The sequence below is a fragment of the Oryctolagus cuniculus genome, chromosome 3, assembly GCF_964237555.1.
Source record: "Oryctolagus cuniculus chromosome 3, mOryCun1.1, whole genome shotgun sequence".
Taxonomy (NCBI): Eukaryota; Metazoa; Chordata; class Mammalia; order Lagomorpha; family Leporidae; genus Oryctolagus; species Oryctolagus cuniculus.
Genome location: NC_091434.1, coordinates 75,775,202 through 75,794,976, shown reverse-complemented (window position 1 = coordinate 75,794,976; position 19,775 = coordinate 75,775,202). Strand labels below are relative to the sequence as shown.

Below are 19,775 nucleotides of genomic sequence, written 5' to 3'. Positions count from 1 at the left end.
GACTAGAAAACCAAAATCAAAGTTTTGGCAGGGCCATGCTGCCTCTGATACCTGTAGGGAAGGATTCTGTTGATGTTGCTCCAGGCAGCCCTTGGCTTGGAGCAGCATAATTCCAGGCTCTCATCTGTCTTCATATGGTACTCTCCTTGGCTCTCGTCACATTATATTCCTTCTATGCATGTCTGCATCCTGATTGAACCATTTTATGATGACGGTTCAGGCTTCAACATGCTCATATTTGGAAGTAGAGAGTTACAATTGAACTCATGATAGCATGATCCTAGGTTTTCCTCCTCAAATACATGTGACTTTCTTACCTGATATGGAAGTATTGTATAATACGGCACCAGATTGAGACTTTTAGTTTCCAGTTTAACTCTGCCACTAGATAGCTGTAACTAACAAAGCACCCAAACTCCCCAAGCCGAGTTACTTCAGTGTCAGATAAAAGGATCAGGCTGGACCGTGTGTACCGTGTCTTCCATCTCCAGAAGATTGTGTTTCTAATGTGTGACTGTCTTTTTATTGACTATGATGTGTATTTCAACTTCCTTGATGCTCTGGGCACCTTAATGTCCTGTAACTAGTAATAAATATTCTGAGCAGCATTGCACAAAAATAAGTAAGTATGGTAATGAAAATACAACCAGCTTGATTGAGTAATTCCAGAGTTTATACACATATCAAAGCATCATATTGTACACCATAAGTATATATAATTTTATCTATCAATTAAAAACAAATAACTGTGGGGTCAGCACTGTGGCTCACTTGGTTAATCCTCCGCCTGCAGCGCCGACATCTCATATGGGCGCCGGGTTCTAGTCCCAGTTGCTCCTCTTCCAGTCCAGTTCTCTGCTGTGGCACAGGAAGGCAGTGGAGGATGGCCCAAGTGCTTGAGCCCCTGCACCCGCATGGGAGACTAGGAAGAAGCACCTAGCTGCTGGCTTCGGATCGGTGCAGCGCCGGGCATAGCAGCCATCTGGGGAGTAAACCAATGGAAGGAAGACCTTTCTCTGTCTCTCTCTCTGTCTGTAACTCTACCTGTCAAATAAAAAAAAATTGTTAAAAAATAAATAATTGTTATTCCATAAAATCTGTTCTCTTTATATTAACAAAATTAAAAAGAAATATTAAAAAGCATTCTGATATCTCTCATGGCATTGTCAATTGTCTCAATGACTACATGGATTATAACCCACAGTCTTCGAGTCTCTTAATTGAGGGTACTGGTTATTAAATAAGAATTTTGTTAGATTTGATTATTATTAAATTATCTAAATTAATGCCAAGGACCTTTCTGTGCATTTTTATCTTTCTGGAATTTTCCAAAATTCATAAATACATTTTTATGCCAACCTCCTACATATACAAACAAGATCCAAAGGTATGAGGGCTTGTATTACATGTTATTTCTGATTATACTATGGCACAACTTGTGTGAAAGTCATATATAAGACCAAAATTCAAAGGATTAAGGGAATGAGAATTTAAATTCTGCCACTGATGTACTGACTGTTGGCAGCTTTCCTGAAAGTGTACTGAGACTACCGTCATAGAAGTATTTCAACGTCTATTCCTCCACAGCTAGAAAAAACATTTAAAACAGATGTGAATAATCATTTAAAATGCCAGTTTAACAGCCAGGCAACAACAATTGTAGAGCCTCCTGGCCAAAGATCACTAAGTGGCATTTTCCTGGCCTCATGTTCACTGAATTGTTTCTCTTTCAGCTTCCTCCATTCTCAAAAGGGAGAAGCGGCTGAGGACAAAGAATGTGCATTTTAGTTGCGTCACGGTGTACTACTTCACCAGGAGGCAAGGCTTCACGAGCGTGCCCAGTCAGGGCGGCAGCACCCTGGGGATGTCCAGCCGCCACAACAGCGTGCGCCAGTACACGCTTGGCGAATTTGCTCGCGAGCAGGAGCGGCTGCACCGGGAGATGCTGAGAGAACACCTCAGGGAGGAGAAATTGAACTCGTTGAAACTAAAGGTAAAAATCATAAAAAAAAAACCTCGCTTTTTCTGAAACTCTCTATCCTTACAGCATTTTGATGAAGTCAATCATTTTCATATTGATACTCACAGACCGAACTGGCCATTTTACATAACATACTGCCCAATAAGTCCTTTTCTTTTTTAAAAGCAAAACATTATGGTGTCCCCACTGAAAGTGAAGTGAGAAACATGCCTGACATTGCTTCCTCATTCATTCCACACGTTTACTATTGAGTGTTACAAGATCATGCACCTGTGCCTGGGCCGGGGCTAGCAGGTGACCTAAAGTAGCTATGATCTGCTCTCTACAGGAACTCTTGCAGGTTAATAGGAAAGAAAAAGACCAACCAGGTTGTCAAAATAAATTCGTACTTTTGTTCAATGCTGTTGAAGACAATAACAAGACGTAATGAGAGTGTGTAACTGGTTGTTGATATGGCACAGGAGAACAGGGACACTTAAGGAAGAGAAGTGCAAACCTAGAGCAGTAACTGGACCAAGAGGACTGGCAAGTGTGTCAGGTATCAGTAAAACCGTGGCTGCACTGTGAGCTCATAAGGGCGTATGCAGCTGGAACAAGGGTTTAGGAAGAGTGAAGTAACACCAAGGAGGCAGGGGTGGGCATTGTAAACTACCACTGTGATAGCTTTTCCTCTTTATCCAAGGCCACCCATAGGAGATGCGGGCATGGCAGGTGATGGCTTAACCTGTTACACCACAATGCTGGCCCCTCTTGTTGCTTTTTTATGATGGGTTTGCATGTAATTTAATTTACTAATAATTCTTAATTTTGTTTCTGAAATCCACACTCTTTTTACCTAGTACAAACAATTCTGTCCATTATCCAGAGAAAAGTCATTCTCCAAATTCAAATATTGGTAGAACAATAGTAATGGATGCCAGTCACCAAGTGATTCTTATCTAACAAGTATTTTTTTTAAATATTTATTTTAATCCTCACAAACACCCACTGGAAAAAGTTAACTAATATTTTAAAGATTTATTTATGGGTCTGGTGCTGTGGTGTATTGGGTAAATCTGCTGCCTGCAGTGCCAGCATCCCATATGTGCCCTGGTTCGAGTCCTAGCTGCTCCTTCTGGTCCAGCTCTCTGCTATGGCCTGGGAAAGCAGAAGATGATCCAAGTCCTTGGGCTCCTGCACCCATGTGGTCTATTATAGCTGACCAGCATCACAAGCTCCTGGCTCCTGGCTTCAGATCGGCCCAGCTCTGGCCATTGCAAACACTTGCAAAACCAGCGGATGAAAAAAGTTTCTCCCTCTCTCTCTCTCTCTCTCTCTCTGCCTCTGCCTCTGCCTCTCTGTAACTCTGATTTCAAGTAAATAAATAAATCTTAAAAAAAAAAAGTCGGCCGGCGCCGCGGCTCACTAGGCTAATCCTCACCTAGCGGCGCCGGCACACCGGGTTCTAGTCCCGGTTGGGGCGCTGGATTCTGTCCCGGTTGCCCCTCTTCCAGGCCAGCTCTCTGCTGTGGCCAGGGAGTGCAGTGGAGGATGGCCCAAGTGCTTGGGCCCTGCACCCCATGGGAGACAAGGAAAAGCACCTGGCTCCTGGCTCCTGCCATCGGATCAGCGCGGTGCGCCGGCCGCAGCGCGCTGGCCGCGGCAGCCATTGGAGGGTGAACCAACGGCAAAGGAAGACCTTTCTCTCTGTCTCTCTCTCTCACTGTCCACTCTGCCTGTCAAAAAATAAAAAAATAAAATAAAATAAAATAAATAAAAAATTTTAAAAAAGTCAACTGTGGATAAGGAATATACACTTTAAAAAAATTATTTATTGGCCAGCGCCGCAGCTCACTAGGCTAATCCTCTGCCTGCAGTGCTGGCACCCCTGGTTCTAGTCCTGGTTGGGGCGCCAGATTCTGTGCCGGTTGCCCCTCTTCCAGTCCAGCTCTCTGCTGTGGCCGGGGGGGGGGGGGCAGTGGAGGATGTCCCAGGTGCTTGGGCCCTGCACCTGCATGGGAGACCAGGAGGAAGCACCTGGCTCCTGGCTCCTGGCTTCGGATCAGCGCACGCGCCGGCCGCAACACGCTGGCCATAGCAGCCATTTGGAGAGTGAACCAATGGAAGGAAGACCTTTCTCTCTGTCTCTCTCTCTCTCACTGTCTAACTCTGCCTGTCAAAAATAATTATTTATTTATTTGAGAGACAGAGTTACAGGCAGAGAGATGGAGAGACAGAGAAGTGTTCCACCCGCTGGTTCACTCCACAAATGTCCAAAATGGCCAGAGTGGGCCAATCCGAAGCCAGGAGCAAGGAGCTTCTTTCAGATCTCCCACATGGGTTCAAGGGCTAAAGGACTCAGGCCATCTTCCACTGCTTTCCCAGGCACATTAGCAGCAAGCTAGATCAGAAGTGGAGCAGCTGGGACTGGAACTCACACTGATATGGGATGCTGGCTCTGCAGGCAGTGACCTCAGGTTAAATCATTATTATTATTATTATTTTGGACAGGCAGAGTTAGACAGTGAGAGAGAGACAGAGAGAAAGGTCTTCCTTTTCCATTGGTTCACCCCCCAAGTGGCCTCCACAGCCAGCGCGCTGCGGCCGGAGTGCTGCGCCAATCCGAAGCCAGGAGCCAAGCGCCTCCTCCTGGTCTCCCATGCAGGTGCAGGGCCCAAGCACCTGGGCCATCCTCCACTGCACTCCCGGGCCACAGCAGAGAGCTGGACTGGAAGAGGAGCAACCGGGACAGAATCCGGTGCCCTGACTGGGACTAGAACCCGGGGTGCCGGCACCACAAGTGGAGGGTTAGCCTAGTGAGCCGTGGCACCAGCCAGGTTAAATTATTAAAATATGTCTACAACTGAGGAAAAAGGCACCAAGATGTTAAATAACTGCCTCACTTAAAGAAAAAAACAATTACTGTATTACTTCCTATTCTTTGCATTGATTGTCCCCTATAGGTATTGGAAAAGACAGTCTTTGTACCTATAGGGATTTATCCTTTGCTGAGGTTTGATAGTGTGTGCAGAGGTTTGTAACAGCTAGGAGACTGTAATGCCATCTGAGCACGAAAAGATTTACTGTGGTGAACTTTGAGTCACATCAGATATGTGGTGAATGTTAGCACGGAAGCCACAAACCCACAGCAACCTTCCTTATCACACAGGATCTGTTTTGATAGGGTGATTTGTATCCTGTTCCATCCACACTGCTTTGTTTTAACAGGCTGAACAAGAAAGGAAACAAACCGAAAGCGTGTTCATGTCTGCTACTGATTCATTTTTTTACAACTGTGCTTAAGGTTGGAAGCTGAAAAGCAATCATCTGCGTTGATGTAATGTCTCAGTGTGTTTTGTATAAGTGGAAGCTTATAGTTTTCCCCTTTGGTAAAGATAAAAACAAAAGGCATTTGATGATCATCATTACTTCCAAATGGATAGAAAGCTAAAGGGTAATGGGTTCTGAGGTGATCAAACCCTGTCTTCACTGTAGTAAAAGTATTAAGGATTGCTAACATGAAGTTAAGGATCACAGCAATGGGTGGTGGGCATTGTGGTACTGTGGGTTAAGCTGCTGCTTTGGATGCCTGCATCCTTTATCAGAGTGCGTGATTCAAGTCCCAGATACTCTGCATTTCCAATCCAACTTCTTGCTAATATCTCTGGGAGGCAGTGGGTGATGACCTAAGTGTTTGAGTTCCTGTCACTCATTTGGGAGACCCAGATGGAGTTCAGAATCCTAGCTTCACCTTGTCCCAACCCTGGCTGTTGAGAGCATTTGGAGAGCAAACCAGCAGGTAGAAGATTCTCCCCCCCACCCCCGCCCCTTCTCTACCTTCTCTGCCTTTCAAATAAGTTAATTAATCTCTTTTTAAAAACAGATCACAGCAATGTGGACCCGTTTTATAAAGTTAATTTATAAAATTAATTAATGAATTAGTAATGAAATCTCCTTGGGACATAGGGGATGTGTTAACTGCAATTCCTGTGGCATTATTAACTTTTCTGATTTTAAAAATATCATTGACTATACCTGCCTAGTGTTTGGTTATCTGAAATCTAAAATGAACTACCCTAAACATTAGCTATCCAAAACTTTCACTGATACTTGAAATTTCTCTGTCAATATGAGATTTGTTTTGAATTATAAATATCTTTGGAGTAAGTTTCAAAATAACTATAGCTAAGTAAATTCCATTACTTTGGCTTGGGCAGCAAGAGGGTCACTGGCACCAAAGAGGAGCCAAAAGAGAGAAGCAGTGATTGCTAAGGACAAGCATTGCCTTCCTTCCTTCCTTGATTTTGCCTGAATTCGTCCTCTCTGAGCAGCAATGACTTGCCTGTTGATTCAGGAAAGAAGGAAGGCAGCATCTGACAGTTTTCCAGAACCTTCATTATGGAGAGCAAGGAAAGTTCCTTGGGCAATTCCCTGGACTGGTACTGGGTAGTTTTCCTTCTACTTCTTTGAGAGCCAGCATCCTGAGAAGAGTAAGGAGAAGTTTCTCTTACCCTGTGCCTCTGTGTCTTTCCAGGGTGTCTCTGATGAGTTCCAAACAGAGAAGCCTTGTATACTATGGCATCTCTCCCAGGAGGACTTTCATAGAAAAGTATGAGCAAAAAGCAATATACATAGACATATTTGTGGGTGTTTCCTTATACTAAACCTTTCAGAAACAAACTAAGAGTAGAAATTTAGGTGTTGATGATAAAATCGCTTTTTATTTCGGAATTCATTTCTTCGACTTACTGGTTAGGCTTCTCATAATATAGGATACAATTGGATTTGTAGAACAAACATAATTCCATTTAGGAAGGTTCAAGTGTGTCTTTGGTAGTGTTGGTATTTCAAACACTGTCTATTAACGACTAATAGAGAAAGCTGATTGAATAAAATGTATGCTTCTAGAATAAATAACTAGCTTTGTTGTTTCTAAATTACACACCATGGTTCTTTTTCTGTCAGGACCATTCAAACATGTCACACTCTTTAGTCATCAGTGGACTCATCTTAATACTATATCCTTTCCAAATTAAGTGCTCAGATATCATCTTCACCCCAATTGTTGAACAATCTCATTATTCCTTATTCCTGTTTAACATGAAGCTATAAATGAATTAAGCAGCCATTTGTGAGTTCTAAAGAACATTGGTGTTCTACTTGCCTGTAAGTTCTAGCATACTGGAATCTACTACTTTGTTCTAGGCAATTTAGCTTCTCTTTCACAGCTTGGATTTGACTCTTTTTCTCAATGTTTTTTCAACCAAGTGTTCTTTTCCTTTCTGAGATAAAGGTCCTGTCTCCACTCTGATTACCATTGCTAGTCACTATCTGAAGTTATGCACTATTCTCAATTTCTCAGTCATGATTCTTGAGTAATGCTTAGTTGTTTGCTTTTCTTTCCAAATTAAAAATAAAGCCAAAAGGTATTTTTAAATGATTAACCTTAAAATTTTTGTTCATATCTCCTTCACCCTAAATATCAGAATTATGGCTATGCTTCATTTACTAAGCTACCCATGCAATATTATAACTCTCTCCTTTACCTCTAGCTCTGCCATTTGTATCTCTTCAAAAATCTTTTGATTCCCCTTCCAGGTAAAAAACTTAAATTTTTGGATTTGTTTGTAACTACTTCTCCATACTGTATTTCTTTGTTCCATGTGTCAGAACTGCTGGTCATGATATTTTTGAGTTCCACTTAACCCCACAAAGCTTCTCTGTTAGTCTATGTGGAGACTACCGCAGAGCAGAGTCAGAGTCAGAGCCTTCAGAATGTATCCCTAAATGGAAACCTGTCATCAGCACCAACAGGAAGACTTTGATGTGCCAAACACCTGCACTGCCACAAACAAAACCTAGTTCAACAAAAATACAGAAAATATTCCTAACCAAAATAATGAAGACTTATAAGGTGGGCTTCAGCCCCAGGCACGTGCAATACATTTAAATATATGTTCTTTCAAAATATTACTAGTATTTAAGTTGAAGTGGAACAGTCAAATCCTTACACTTTTCCCATGCAAGAAACATTGATCTTTTAAATCAGGGAAGTCAACTACAATGATTCACTGATTAAAATGGGGGAGGGAGGATGGGGGAGGGGGCTTCCCACAGGTATACCAGAGCCATCTTGCTTAAGTTGCCCAATGAAGTGAATTGTGTACATCCCAATAAAACTTGACAAACTTGACAGATTAGACCTTTTTTATTTCAAAAACATCAATTGTTAAATATTTGCTGGCATTCAGCTGGATACATCTGGCATATTAGCTTCCACAGATAGATGCAAAGATGCAATGTAATTCTAAGCCAGCAGGAAGGATAAAGAAACTTAGATGTTTATGTGTCTCATACAAGGTACTTCCAGAAGACTGTGGAAAATAGAATTAAAATTTGTTTAATGTGGTGTCAAAAATTCTGGAATTTATACATTTTTTTCATAATATACATTTTCCATGAATTTTTAAAATTTCCTCATATTTTGTTATCATTTCTGAAGACATTTGTGGACTCACTGTGATTTCATGTTACTGAAATTCTTATAGCTTAATAAAACACCCAAACATTGCTTGTTCTTCAAGGGCATAGTCAAATTGGTTCCAAATTGCCACCTGCAATTAACAGCTAATGAGCTGAAGAATTATATGCTAAGATTTGGCTGAATATCAAAGTGATATGAATGTTTGCCTTGAGTTTGCCCAAGGCTTTAAGGATGAGGTCATTAGTCCAATTCATACTGCAAAGCCAGGAATTCTTTTAATTAAACATATATCCTATACTTGCCAGCCAATAATTACACATCTCTGGTGACCCAGAACACAATGCTTTTTCAAGTAGCACATTCCGTGTATGCAACTTCAATTGTTAGAGAGCTCTCCCTTATATTGAGCAACCTGATGCCACCTAATGCCGCCTTTTGACCCCAATACTGCCCTTCCTTGTCTCACAAATTCCAAGTGATTGAAAGAATTGTTGATGGACATGCAAGTAATTCAAGATAGCTTATTGGATCTGTGTGTTTCAGTTCTATAGGATTAAGTATCCCTAATTCTTTCCACTAGTCCTGCTAGAGAATAGTTTTCTGGGACTTTTTTTTTGTCCTGGTTTCTTTCCTCTAGATACAATGCTATTTATTTTATTTTTAAAAAAATATTTTATTTGCTCATTTAAGAGGTAGAGTTACAGACAGAGAGAGGGAGAGACAGAGAGAAAGGTCTTCCATCCATTGGTTCACTCCCCAAATGGCCACAATGGCAGGAGCTGAGCCGATTCGAAACCAGGAGCAGGAGCTTCTTCTGGATTTCCCACATGGGTGCAGGGGCCCAAACACTTAGGTCATCTTCCACTGCTTTCCAAGGCCATAAGCAGAAAGCTGGATTGGAAGAGGAGCAGTCGGGACAGGCGCCCATATGGAATGTCAATGCCACAGGCAGAGGCTTAGGCTACTGCACCACTGCATGACCCCTACACTGCTGTTTATTAATGTCTACCACGTCATATGGTAATTGAGCTGGACCTGGTATTCCAGGTCAGGAAAGTGTTACCTTACCCTTTCCCAAATTGTAGATGCTCTTCCCTATGGGTATGCACGATGGCTCCATGGTATTTTGGACCTTGCTCAATGTATCTGTTCTTATGAAGCCAGTAGTAAGAAAAAAAAAAAAAAAAGCAAGCAAACAAACATACAAGCAAAATGCACACAAACAAATAAAACGGAAGTCTTTTAAGCCAAGTCAGCAATGATGTATATTAAAATATCTCTAGGGCATCTCTTTAATGGTAGATATGGCCATTAGAGTTACATTTAATTTTATTAAACATAATATCATCACCTGCATGTATAATGAGTCTGCCTTGTTTGTCCTCAGCAGCGGTGTGAATTTTTTTAAGGATTTTACTTGTTTATTTGAGAGGTAGAGTTACAGACAGTGAGAGGGAGAGACAGAGAGAAAGGTCTTCCATCCACTGGTTCATTCCCCAAATGGCCGCAATGGCCTGAGCTGCGCTGATCCGAAGCCAGGAGCCAGGAGCCAGGAACTTCTTCCCGGTCTCCCATGCGGGTGCGGGGGCTCAAGCACTTGGGCCATCTTCTACCACTTTCCCAGGCCACAGCAGAGAGCTGGGTTGGAAGAGGAGCAGCCTGGACTAGAGCCGGTGCCCATATGGGATGCCAGCACTGTAGAGGGGGGATTAACCCACTGCACCACAGCGCCTTCCCCAAGAGGTCTGAATTTAAAACTGCACGTCACAAGAGAGTGCCAGGTTCAGAATGTGCTCTCAAAGAAGTGATTCTCAAGAAGAATGGGAGCATCCACTGAGAATCATTGTCCAGGTGGGCACTGCTGCCACATCCCTCATTCATGGCCTCGTTGGTGGTACAAAAGGAATCGAGTAACTCTGTCCCGAGAGATATTTTCTCTGTCTCCATGTATCCAACCTTACCCTAATTAACTAGATTCATCTGAAGAACCTAAGAAATTCTCTGAGAACCTAAGAATAGGTCTTCTTGGGACTGGAATACTGGTGTTTCACTTCTGATGCATGGACTCTGGGGTCAGGACTAGGACAGATGGCCCAGAAGGCAGGACTCTGTGCACCTGATTCCCACTTGTGTCTTTTCTGTGTGGAGCCCTTGCATGGAGTTTCATTTCAAACATGGACATTTTCTCTCTAGTGAACTTAAGCATTTGTCGAGTAATCACTGCTTTCTTTTATGTGTACTAAGACCATCTGTCTAAACAATTCTTCCCAGAATATTATTATCCAGAATTAGCTTTTAAAAAAAACACAATTCATTCTCACTTCAGTTATCTTTTAATTCCTTTCCTCATGTCTCTTCACAGATGTTGCACTAAACAATCATAACTTGAAACTTTTTATTGCTTTAAAGTATGAAGTGTTTGGGCCTGCAGATTCTTACGTAAGAACAGAGTAGTACTCTTTCACAATCTCCCCACCCTCACCTTTCTTTTTTGTTTGTTTGTTTTTGCTTTCAATACTTTCTAACATATCTATTTTCTGGTTTCTGATTTGAAAGATGATTTCTTGAAAGAGACTATGAGATTAGAATAGGAAGTAAATAATTCTGTCTTGTGTCTTTGTGCCTTTACTTCCTTTTTATCTCTTATCCTGTCTTCCTCCCTGCTAGTCTATAGCTGGCACCTATACTTTGTCACACCTACCACACTATATCAGATTTATTATGTGATCGTCTCCACTGCTGGCTGAAAGCCTCTTAAATGGCAGAATTGTTGTACATCTATAAACCCCAATTCCAAATACAGTGCCTTGAACTATGCCATAGTGATTAAGAATATTCATTCACTTATTTTGCAAATATTTATTTACTAAATATTTACTTAAATATTTATTTTATAGAAATATTTAATTCAATATTATTCTAAGCATATTTACTTAAAAATTACTGTAGAGATACCATGATGAACAAGACAGACATGGTCTATGCTCTCAACATGTTCACAGTGTGATAGGGGAGACATATGTGGAAACAAGCACCAAAAGCAACATATTGACAAAATTAAGTGTCAAACTAAGCTGACTAAATGCAAGCCAGGATAAATGAGTTAAATGTTGATGGAGAAAATTAATAAATTAACACGTTAGTTGAACTAGCTCCTGACAGCATCTCCTGTTGGCATGTCCATTACAAAGCCCACAAAATATGTACCCAAAAGGAAAGGAAATGCTAACTGTGGAGATACCATATTTTTGACTTGCTTTTGTTTTCTTCTTTTCTGAGCTCTTGTTCTCTGTGTCTGAATCATTTCCTTTATTTCTGAATGAGCTAATTATAAGGAAGCATGTGTACTGTTCTTTGGTCGCCTATCCTACAGCACTGAGATTAGCTCTTGGAGTGTGGCTGCAACCTTTTCCTTTTCATTTCCACTTCTATATAATTTTTCCACTATTACCCTAAAGATTTTTAATCCAAGCCATTTTTGCAAGCCTGGCTCATGCCTTGGAGTCAAATGACCCTGTGTTGATTCTCAGTAACATCACTAATTAGCTATTTAGCTAGACTTTGGCAAATTACTTTATCTAAACTCCAGTATTCTCAACTACAGAAAATACTTACTTCATGAGATTCTTGTGCAAATTAGGTGAGATAATTATATAAAGTATGGGGCTCAATGTCTAGTATTCGATATATGGTAGCTTGGGTCATTTTCAACATCATCATCTTAAGCATAATAGGCAGTAATCAGAATTTGTGGAATTGAATTAGTTTTCTACATTCCTATTTCCATTCTCATTTTCACATGTGTTAATAATGTTAGAATGATCAGGAGACTGTATTGCTAAGTGTCCTTGTTAACTGCTGAAAACATTTTCATTTTTGTTTTATTTTCCATTTTAGTCCAATATTTTTAGTATTGTTTCCCTATCATAATTATTTTACATTGAATTAGTTATGTATCAGGCACTTAATGACACCAAAAATTTCCTTTTAGTGAAATTCATCAGCATGATATAGAGGAATAAAAGACTGAATGATGATTTTCATCTCAGCCCCTTATATTTGCCACCAAGCATGTGCCCTACCCCTCAAGTGTGTTTAGATAGACAAAATGTTGTATTCTATTAGGCTTTGGGAATTGTTTACTAGTACTTGCCAGAGAATACAAATTTGCAAAATTAAGATGTTTCAAATCTTTTTAAAATAGTTACAGGGTTTTATTTGTGCAATGATTCCAGACAAGTTTACATAATGCCTCAAGACCTAAGTCCTAGCTTAAGTTCCATAATAGGAACAAAGCAGGCATAAACATGCAAGCATACACAGATCTTGACCTTGAAATTCTTACAGTATAATATAGATAAATACATTCAAATGTAGGATAAATTTCAGGTAAGATACTGACCATAAAGGAAAGCATATGTGAGGTCATTACACAACACCTTTAAGGTGGTTATGGTCAAGAGGGCTGTTTTCTGAAGGACTGCTATTTATTTCCTTTTAGTTCTTTGCTTATGGACCAAGCCAAGTAATGGTACCATGTACATTCAAACATCTGGATAATTTGCTTGATAAATGAATCGTGCTCTATCCCACATCAGGCTATTGAAACTTTTGTAGCTCATTGTACAATGCCTTCTTACTCCACTGTTCATTGAATTGCTCCTCCATCTTCAGATTTAAGCTTCCAGCTAAAAGCCTTCCTTCCTCATCCCACCACCATCCCACCCATGCATAGACACCCTTCCTACGTACTCTGAAATGTCCTTGATCACCCTAAACTAGGAGATTCTTATGAACTGGATTGAAACTACTAGACTCTATCTCTATACTCCAATTCATGAAGATCAAGAATGTCTTTTACACCGGTGCACTTAGTGCCTAATACAATATAAGCATCATGGATTATTTGATAAATATTAGATATATAAAAGCATATGTAACTTTCCTGGTTGTTAAGGGAACAATCTGTAGAGTCAAATATCTAGAATCATGGTTTAGTGCATACCCTTGCTACTTAGCATCTTAGGAAAGTCCTGTGCCTCCGTTTCCTCATCAGTTAAATGTGTGTACTAATAGTGTTTACCTCATGAGAGTTTTGTGATGTTAAATGATCTAATGAAGTAAAATGCTTTAAATGGAGCCCTACACATGGATTCAGAAACTGTTATTAATATTGTTATGTTTTCATAACTCTTTCTACCACCTCTATCTTACCTCCACCTCCAGTTTCTCTCTCTCATACATACATACACAGAAACAAAAGCAAGACTGTGGGTCAGGATTATTTGATAGTTTCCTGAAGCAACAGTTTTGGCAAACTTTGAGCTTTTAGCAAGATAATACTATTTTTGAAGATCAGTAAACTAGAAATGGTCCAAATCCTCAACTGAAAATGTCTACTTTAAAATAGAGCGTTCATTTGAATTACTGCATGCTGTTTTATAAATGGAAGAACTCCTTAAACACATTGTGTTTAAGTCTGTTAGATTCCCAGCATTGTGCTAGTCATCATAGAAAACCTTCTAACCTTTGAGAGATACTGAGAAAAGCATACTGAAACAGGAGTCGGGGAATTCTGTAGGTATGTTGTGAAGGGGTCACAATTAATCTGAGACTCATTAATGCATAAAATGGTAGACTGCATTTGATGTGCTAAGATCTGAAAATTGTATTCATGGTGCTCTAAAAATTCTGAAGTTTTTAAATATTTGGCAAAATCTTACTTTGTGTTGACACAGATTTCATGTATTATCTAATAGCATCTTTTTAAATAAAAATCAAACCCTATTGATATAAAGTGAAGATTTTATTTTCATTGTACTGTTATAAATTGTGTAAGATAGCATAAATATGACAGAACACTGAGAGTAAGTGGGAAGGAATTACTAGAGTGGATCATGCTGACAAAGTCCTGGGTGTTCTGTATGTGCCATCAAGTCAAAATCCTGATGAGGTTCACATAGTTAAGCCAAGAACTTATGAAAACAAATCTCAGTACTATGGAGTGACCAGATGGGAAAGGGAACACTTCCTGTTTATTAATATAACGTTACCTGTTACAGAGGACTAAATATATTTTAGCCAGTCATACCCTTTAATTTCTTAGAAAATCAGATCATTACAGATAGAAATATGCAGCGTGTTAGCAAATAAGAATTAGTAAAAATCACAGCCACAACCACAACCAAAGTAACATCCTAGGGCCAACACTGTGGCGTAGTGGGTAAGCCTCCAACTGCAGCGCCAGATATAAGGGCACCAGTTCGTGTCTTGGCTGCTCCTCTTCTGATTCAGCTCTCTGCTATGGCCTGATAAAGCAGTAGAAGATGGCCCAACACTTGGGCCCCTGTACCCATGTGGGAGACCTGGAAGAAGCTCCTGGTTCCTGCCTTCAGATCGGGTCAGCTCTGGTCATTGTGGCCATCTGGGGAGTGAGCCAGCAGATGGAAGACCTTTCTCTCTGTCTGTCTTTCTCTATGTCTGTAACTCTACCTCTCAGAGAAATAAATAAAATCTTAAAAAAAATCCTAGTAGAAATGCCAAGGAATGAAATAAATTGAAGATCACACCAACAAACAGAACCTCAACTAAGGAGACTACCCATCTTTGCAAGATCATGGATTTAAACTCTGAAATGTTTAATTATATATAAGCAGATAATAATATAATTAAGTAGTTTTTGAAACTTTTATTTAATAAATATAAATTTCCAAAGTACAACTTACTGATTACAAAGGCTTTCCCCACCAAAACTTCCCTCCTACCCGCAACCCTCCCCTCTCCTGCTCCCTCTCTCATTCCATTCACATCAAGATTCATTTTCAATTATCTTTATATATAGAAGATCAATTTAGCATATGTTAAGTAAAAATTTCAACAGTTTGCACCCACACAGAAACACAAAGTATAGTTTTTTAAAATTAATTTTGAGGACCTTTTGTAAAATATTTTAACATACACTTGCTATTGTGTGTGAAAATTTCTCTACTTGAAAGCAAAATCCAATCTTGCATTTTGTTCTTTAAAACATTCAGTATTGTCTGATTAAAGGATTTTGTTCAATAATCATTGTTATCTAAATGTTTGACTTTCTCCTATACAGGTGAGAAAATAATGTCTGATGTTACCAGAGTATTTACTTATTTCTTTGAAAGGCAGAGTTACAGAGAGGCAGAGCAGAGAGAAAGAGAGAGAGAGAGAGAGAGAGAGGTCTTCCATATGCTGATTCACTCCCCAGATGGCCACAATGGCTGGAGCTGGGCTGATCCAAAGCCAGGAGCCAGGAGCTTCTTCCAGGCCTCCCACACAGGTGCAGGGGCCCAAGGACTTGGGCCATCCTCCACTGCCTCCCCAGGCCACAGCAGAGAGCTGGATCAGAAGTGAAGCAGCCAGGACTCAAACAGGCACCCATATGGGATGCCGGCACTGCAGGCAGCAGCTTTACCTGCTACACCACAGCTCCAGCCCCACCAGAGTATTTTAAATGTGCTGAACTGTTGTTAGTATCACCAAGCATGGTAGTAATTAGAACTAATGAAATTTATGGAGGAATAAACTCTAAGTGCCATTTGTATTTATGTATTCCTGTGCTGTTTTTGGAGTAGATTTGTTGCTCATTTTCAGAGAGAGAGAATATCCCTCTCTAAGTGCTTTTTTTTTGTGAAGAAAACATTATATGTGGTGGTGTAAGAGTAAGAAATGAAATACTATTCAGGGCTCACTGATAGATGAGATTAATTTAGAAAAGAAATATAAATAGACACCGAATAGTCCTGGGTACAGGAGGCATGGTTGTCCACATGAGCTGTAATGTGGAAGGTATTGCTTTGGGCAAAGGTTCACATGAACTCCTTTGAGAACCAAAATTTATTGTTTCCATTGTGTTTGGAGGGCACTTGCCAGCATTGCCCTCTCTCTTTGTGTTACTGAGAGCACGCTGACCTGACTGATTACTTCATATCAAGCCCTCATTCTTGGAATGCCCTGTAGAATAATTGTGTTTGCAATCCCAATAGCGCAGTGAGTATATGTATATTTTCTGGTGCATGATTTTTCTGGAGTCCAAAAGACAAGCTTGTTATTTCAAGGACACGTGTGCTGAGTTGGTGGTGATAGCTTTTACTAAGATGCTATCACATCTAAACAAGGACACATTTATGCCTGCATCATAGCTGATTATCATGACCTGGGTCATGGTAGGCATCTGTACTCAGACTAAAGCTTTACTGTAGCTCCTAACATTAGGAAATGAAGAGTTCTAATGACAGTCTTCTGTTATCACTACATTTAAAAGCCTGTCATATTGACACCTTTATACTCCTTGTGACTTCTAAGGAGAAAAATACAAGTAAGGGATTTAACTCACACTTCTTGACTATGGGCACACAACCATGTGTTACAATTCATTCTCACCAAGTGTTTTGACACAGGGACTTTGTCCCCTGCCGAAGCGAAGACTCTTACCTGCTGCTTTGTGTTCTAGATGACTAAGAATGGCACTGTAGAATCTGAAGAAGCTAGCACTCTTACAGTGGATGACATTTCTGATGATGATATTGATTTAGACAACACAGAAGTAGACGAGTACTTCTTCCTACAACCCCTGCCAACAAAAAAACGAAGAGCACTACTGCGAGCCTCTGGAGTGAAAAAGATTGATGTAGAAGAAAAGCACGAGCTGCGAGCCATCCGCCTGTCGCGAGAGGACTGCGGCTGTGACTGCCGGGTGTTCTGTGATCCAGAAACGTGCACCTGCAGCCTGGCAGGCATTAAGTGCCAGGTAAGGATTTGGATTTCAGGGCCTCTAGAGAGAAGTCATGACCCACCACCACATGTAACACCCTTTCCTACATGTAGAAGAGAATGTTGTGGTAAAGGACGGGGCATCATTCAAAAAGAAAGAAACACTAGTTCAAGGACATTCCTGGATATATACATTAGCTCTAACATGAAAGACAACCCAAGCAGCAGTTGAATGAATTGAGATTAATTCCTCTTGGATTTGTGTGTTCCTTACCAGCTTAGTTTTGCATTTTTCCAAAATTCAGAGAGTTCATAACATCTCTGACATTTGAGTTTGCATTTTCTGATCCATCCATGAGGCATTAAATGGGTGCTTTGGACTGGTGGGAAAGTTACTGGATGGGAAATTAGGAAAATGGAATTGCCCCTGCTGTTTGCTGACTAAGTGAAATTGGCAAATCAGGTAAACCTTCTGAGTCAATTTCCTCATTTCCAAAATGAAGAAGCCAGACTAGGTCAGAGTTGTCGAACTATCAATTCACAAACCAAATCCAACCTGCCACATGTTTTTGTAAAATTTTAGCAGAGCACAACCAGGTTTTTTAGCAGAGCACAACCAAGTGTGTGTGTGTGTGCTTGCTTTTTGTTCTTTGCTTATGTATTGACTAGGATTGATGACTGAGTCCATGCTTCTACAACAGAGTTCAGTAGTTGCCATAGAAACCACTGGCCCACAAAATCTAAAATATTTACTCTCTTTTCCTTTGGGGGAGAAAAAAAAAGCTCACCACAGTTACACAGTTACTATCTAATGCTAAGGCTTCCACTACAGATGCAAGAACACAGAGTCCATACGATTTTGGTCTCACTGTGGCAACCAAGTTGAATAGAGAAATACCGGAGGAAAATATGCAGAGAGAACTTTGGCAGCTCTGCAATACCCTTGTAAAGAGTGAAGAGCCTGCGTTACTCCAAGGAAGGAACTAAAACTTGAGTTTACACTGGAAGTGCTATAAAATATCCCTACTAGCCTCACCTGATTGATTATGCTCTTAAAAGCTTAAAGGTTAAACTAATTAAAAGGAAAAAAATAGTTTGCCAGCTCCTGGATTAGATGATCATGCATCTACGAGAGGTAAAATGCCTATCAAAAAAAGTGCATGGATTGAAAATATTTTTTGCACAAAAATAGATTTGTCTTTTTTTAAGATTTATTTTATTTATTTGAAAAACAGAGTTACAGAGAGAGAGAGAGAGGGAAAAATAGAGAGAGCGAAAGAATATCTTTCATCTACCGATTCAATCCCCAAGTGGCTGCAATGGCCAGGGCTGGGTAGGCCAAAGCCAGAATTCAGGAGCTTCCTCCAGGTCTCCCACTTGAGTGCAGGACCTCAAGCACTTGGGGCAACCTCTACTGCCCTCCCAGGCACATTAGTAGGGAGCTGGATCAGAAGTGGAGCAGCTAGGTCTCAAACCATTGCCCAAATGGGATGCCAGCGCTGCAGGCAGTGGGCTAACCCATAATGCCACAGTACCGATTCCTAAATTTATCTTTTTAATGCCATATGTCAATGAAGTTTCTGAAGTACCACTATGTAATTTCACAGTGCCCTATGATTGGATAGGTGCTGTTATTTTATGTAGAAACTAGGATTTTTCTTTTTTATTATTTTGCTATTTATTTATTTATTTATTGAAAGGCAGAGTTACAGAGAGGGAAAGGCAAAGGCAGAGAAAAAGAGGTCTTCCATCCTTGGTTCACTCCCCATATGGCCACAACAGCTAGGGCTGGGCCAGGAGCCAGGAGCTTCTTCTGGATCTCCTATATGGATGCAGAGGCCCGAGGACCTGGGCCATCCTCTGCTACTTTCCCAGGCACATTAACAGGGGCTGGATCAGAAGTGGAGCAGCTGGGACTCAAACCAGCTCCCATATGGGATGCCAGTTTTGCAGATGGTGGCTTAAATCAGGTAAAACAAGAAGACAGTTCCCACAAACAGACCAATTAATTGCTTAAGATGGATTTGCAGTAAAGAGATGGCTCAAATTAGAAAACAGTTACAGGGGTGAACATTTGGTCTAGCAGTAAAGATACCTGCATCCCATATCAGAGTACCTTGGTTCAAGTCTGGCTCTGCTCTTGATTCTAGCTTTCTGCTGATGCACAGTGGGAAGCGGTGGTGATAGCTCCAATAATTAGATCTCTGATACATCCGTACTCTTACCTGGATTGAGTTTCTAGCCCCTAGCTTTGGACTGGCCAAGTCCCTGCTATTGCAGGCATTTGAAAAGTGAACTAATGAATGATCTCTGTTATTCCGTGTCTTGGTTCTCTCTCTCTCTCTCTCTCTCTCTCTCTCTCTCTCTCCCTCCCTCCCTCCCTCTCTCCCTCTCTCTCTCCCTCCCTCCCTCTCTCCCTCTCTCTCTCCCTCCCTCTCTCCCTCTCTCTCTCCCTCCCCCTCTCTCTCTCTCCCTCTTTCCCTCTCTCTCTCTCTCCCTCTCTCCCTCTCTCTCTCCCTACCTCCCTCCCTCTCTCTCTCCCTCTCTCCCTCTCTCTCTCTCCTCTCTCCCTCTCTCCTCTTTCTCAAA

General features: G+C 40.8%; 1 protein-coding gene across 8 annotated transcripts in view; it reads left to right on the top strand.

The window, feature by feature from the left end:
* Positions 1-19,775, top strand: part of CSRNP3 (cysteine and serine rich nuclear protein 3) — a 236,277-nt gene that overhangs the window by 204,029 nt on the left and 12,473 nt on the right. For all 8 annotated transcript variants that reach the window (XM_051848553.2, XM_008258688.4, XM_051848552.2 and 5 more), the window contains 2 exons: positions 1,734-1,993; positions 16,927-17,223. In XM_051848553.2, the coding sequence (XP_051704513.2) occupies positions 1,734-1,993; positions 16,927-17,223 (557 nt within the window). The remainder of the gene's footprint in view (positions 1-1,733; positions 1,994-16,926; positions 17,224-19,775) is intronic.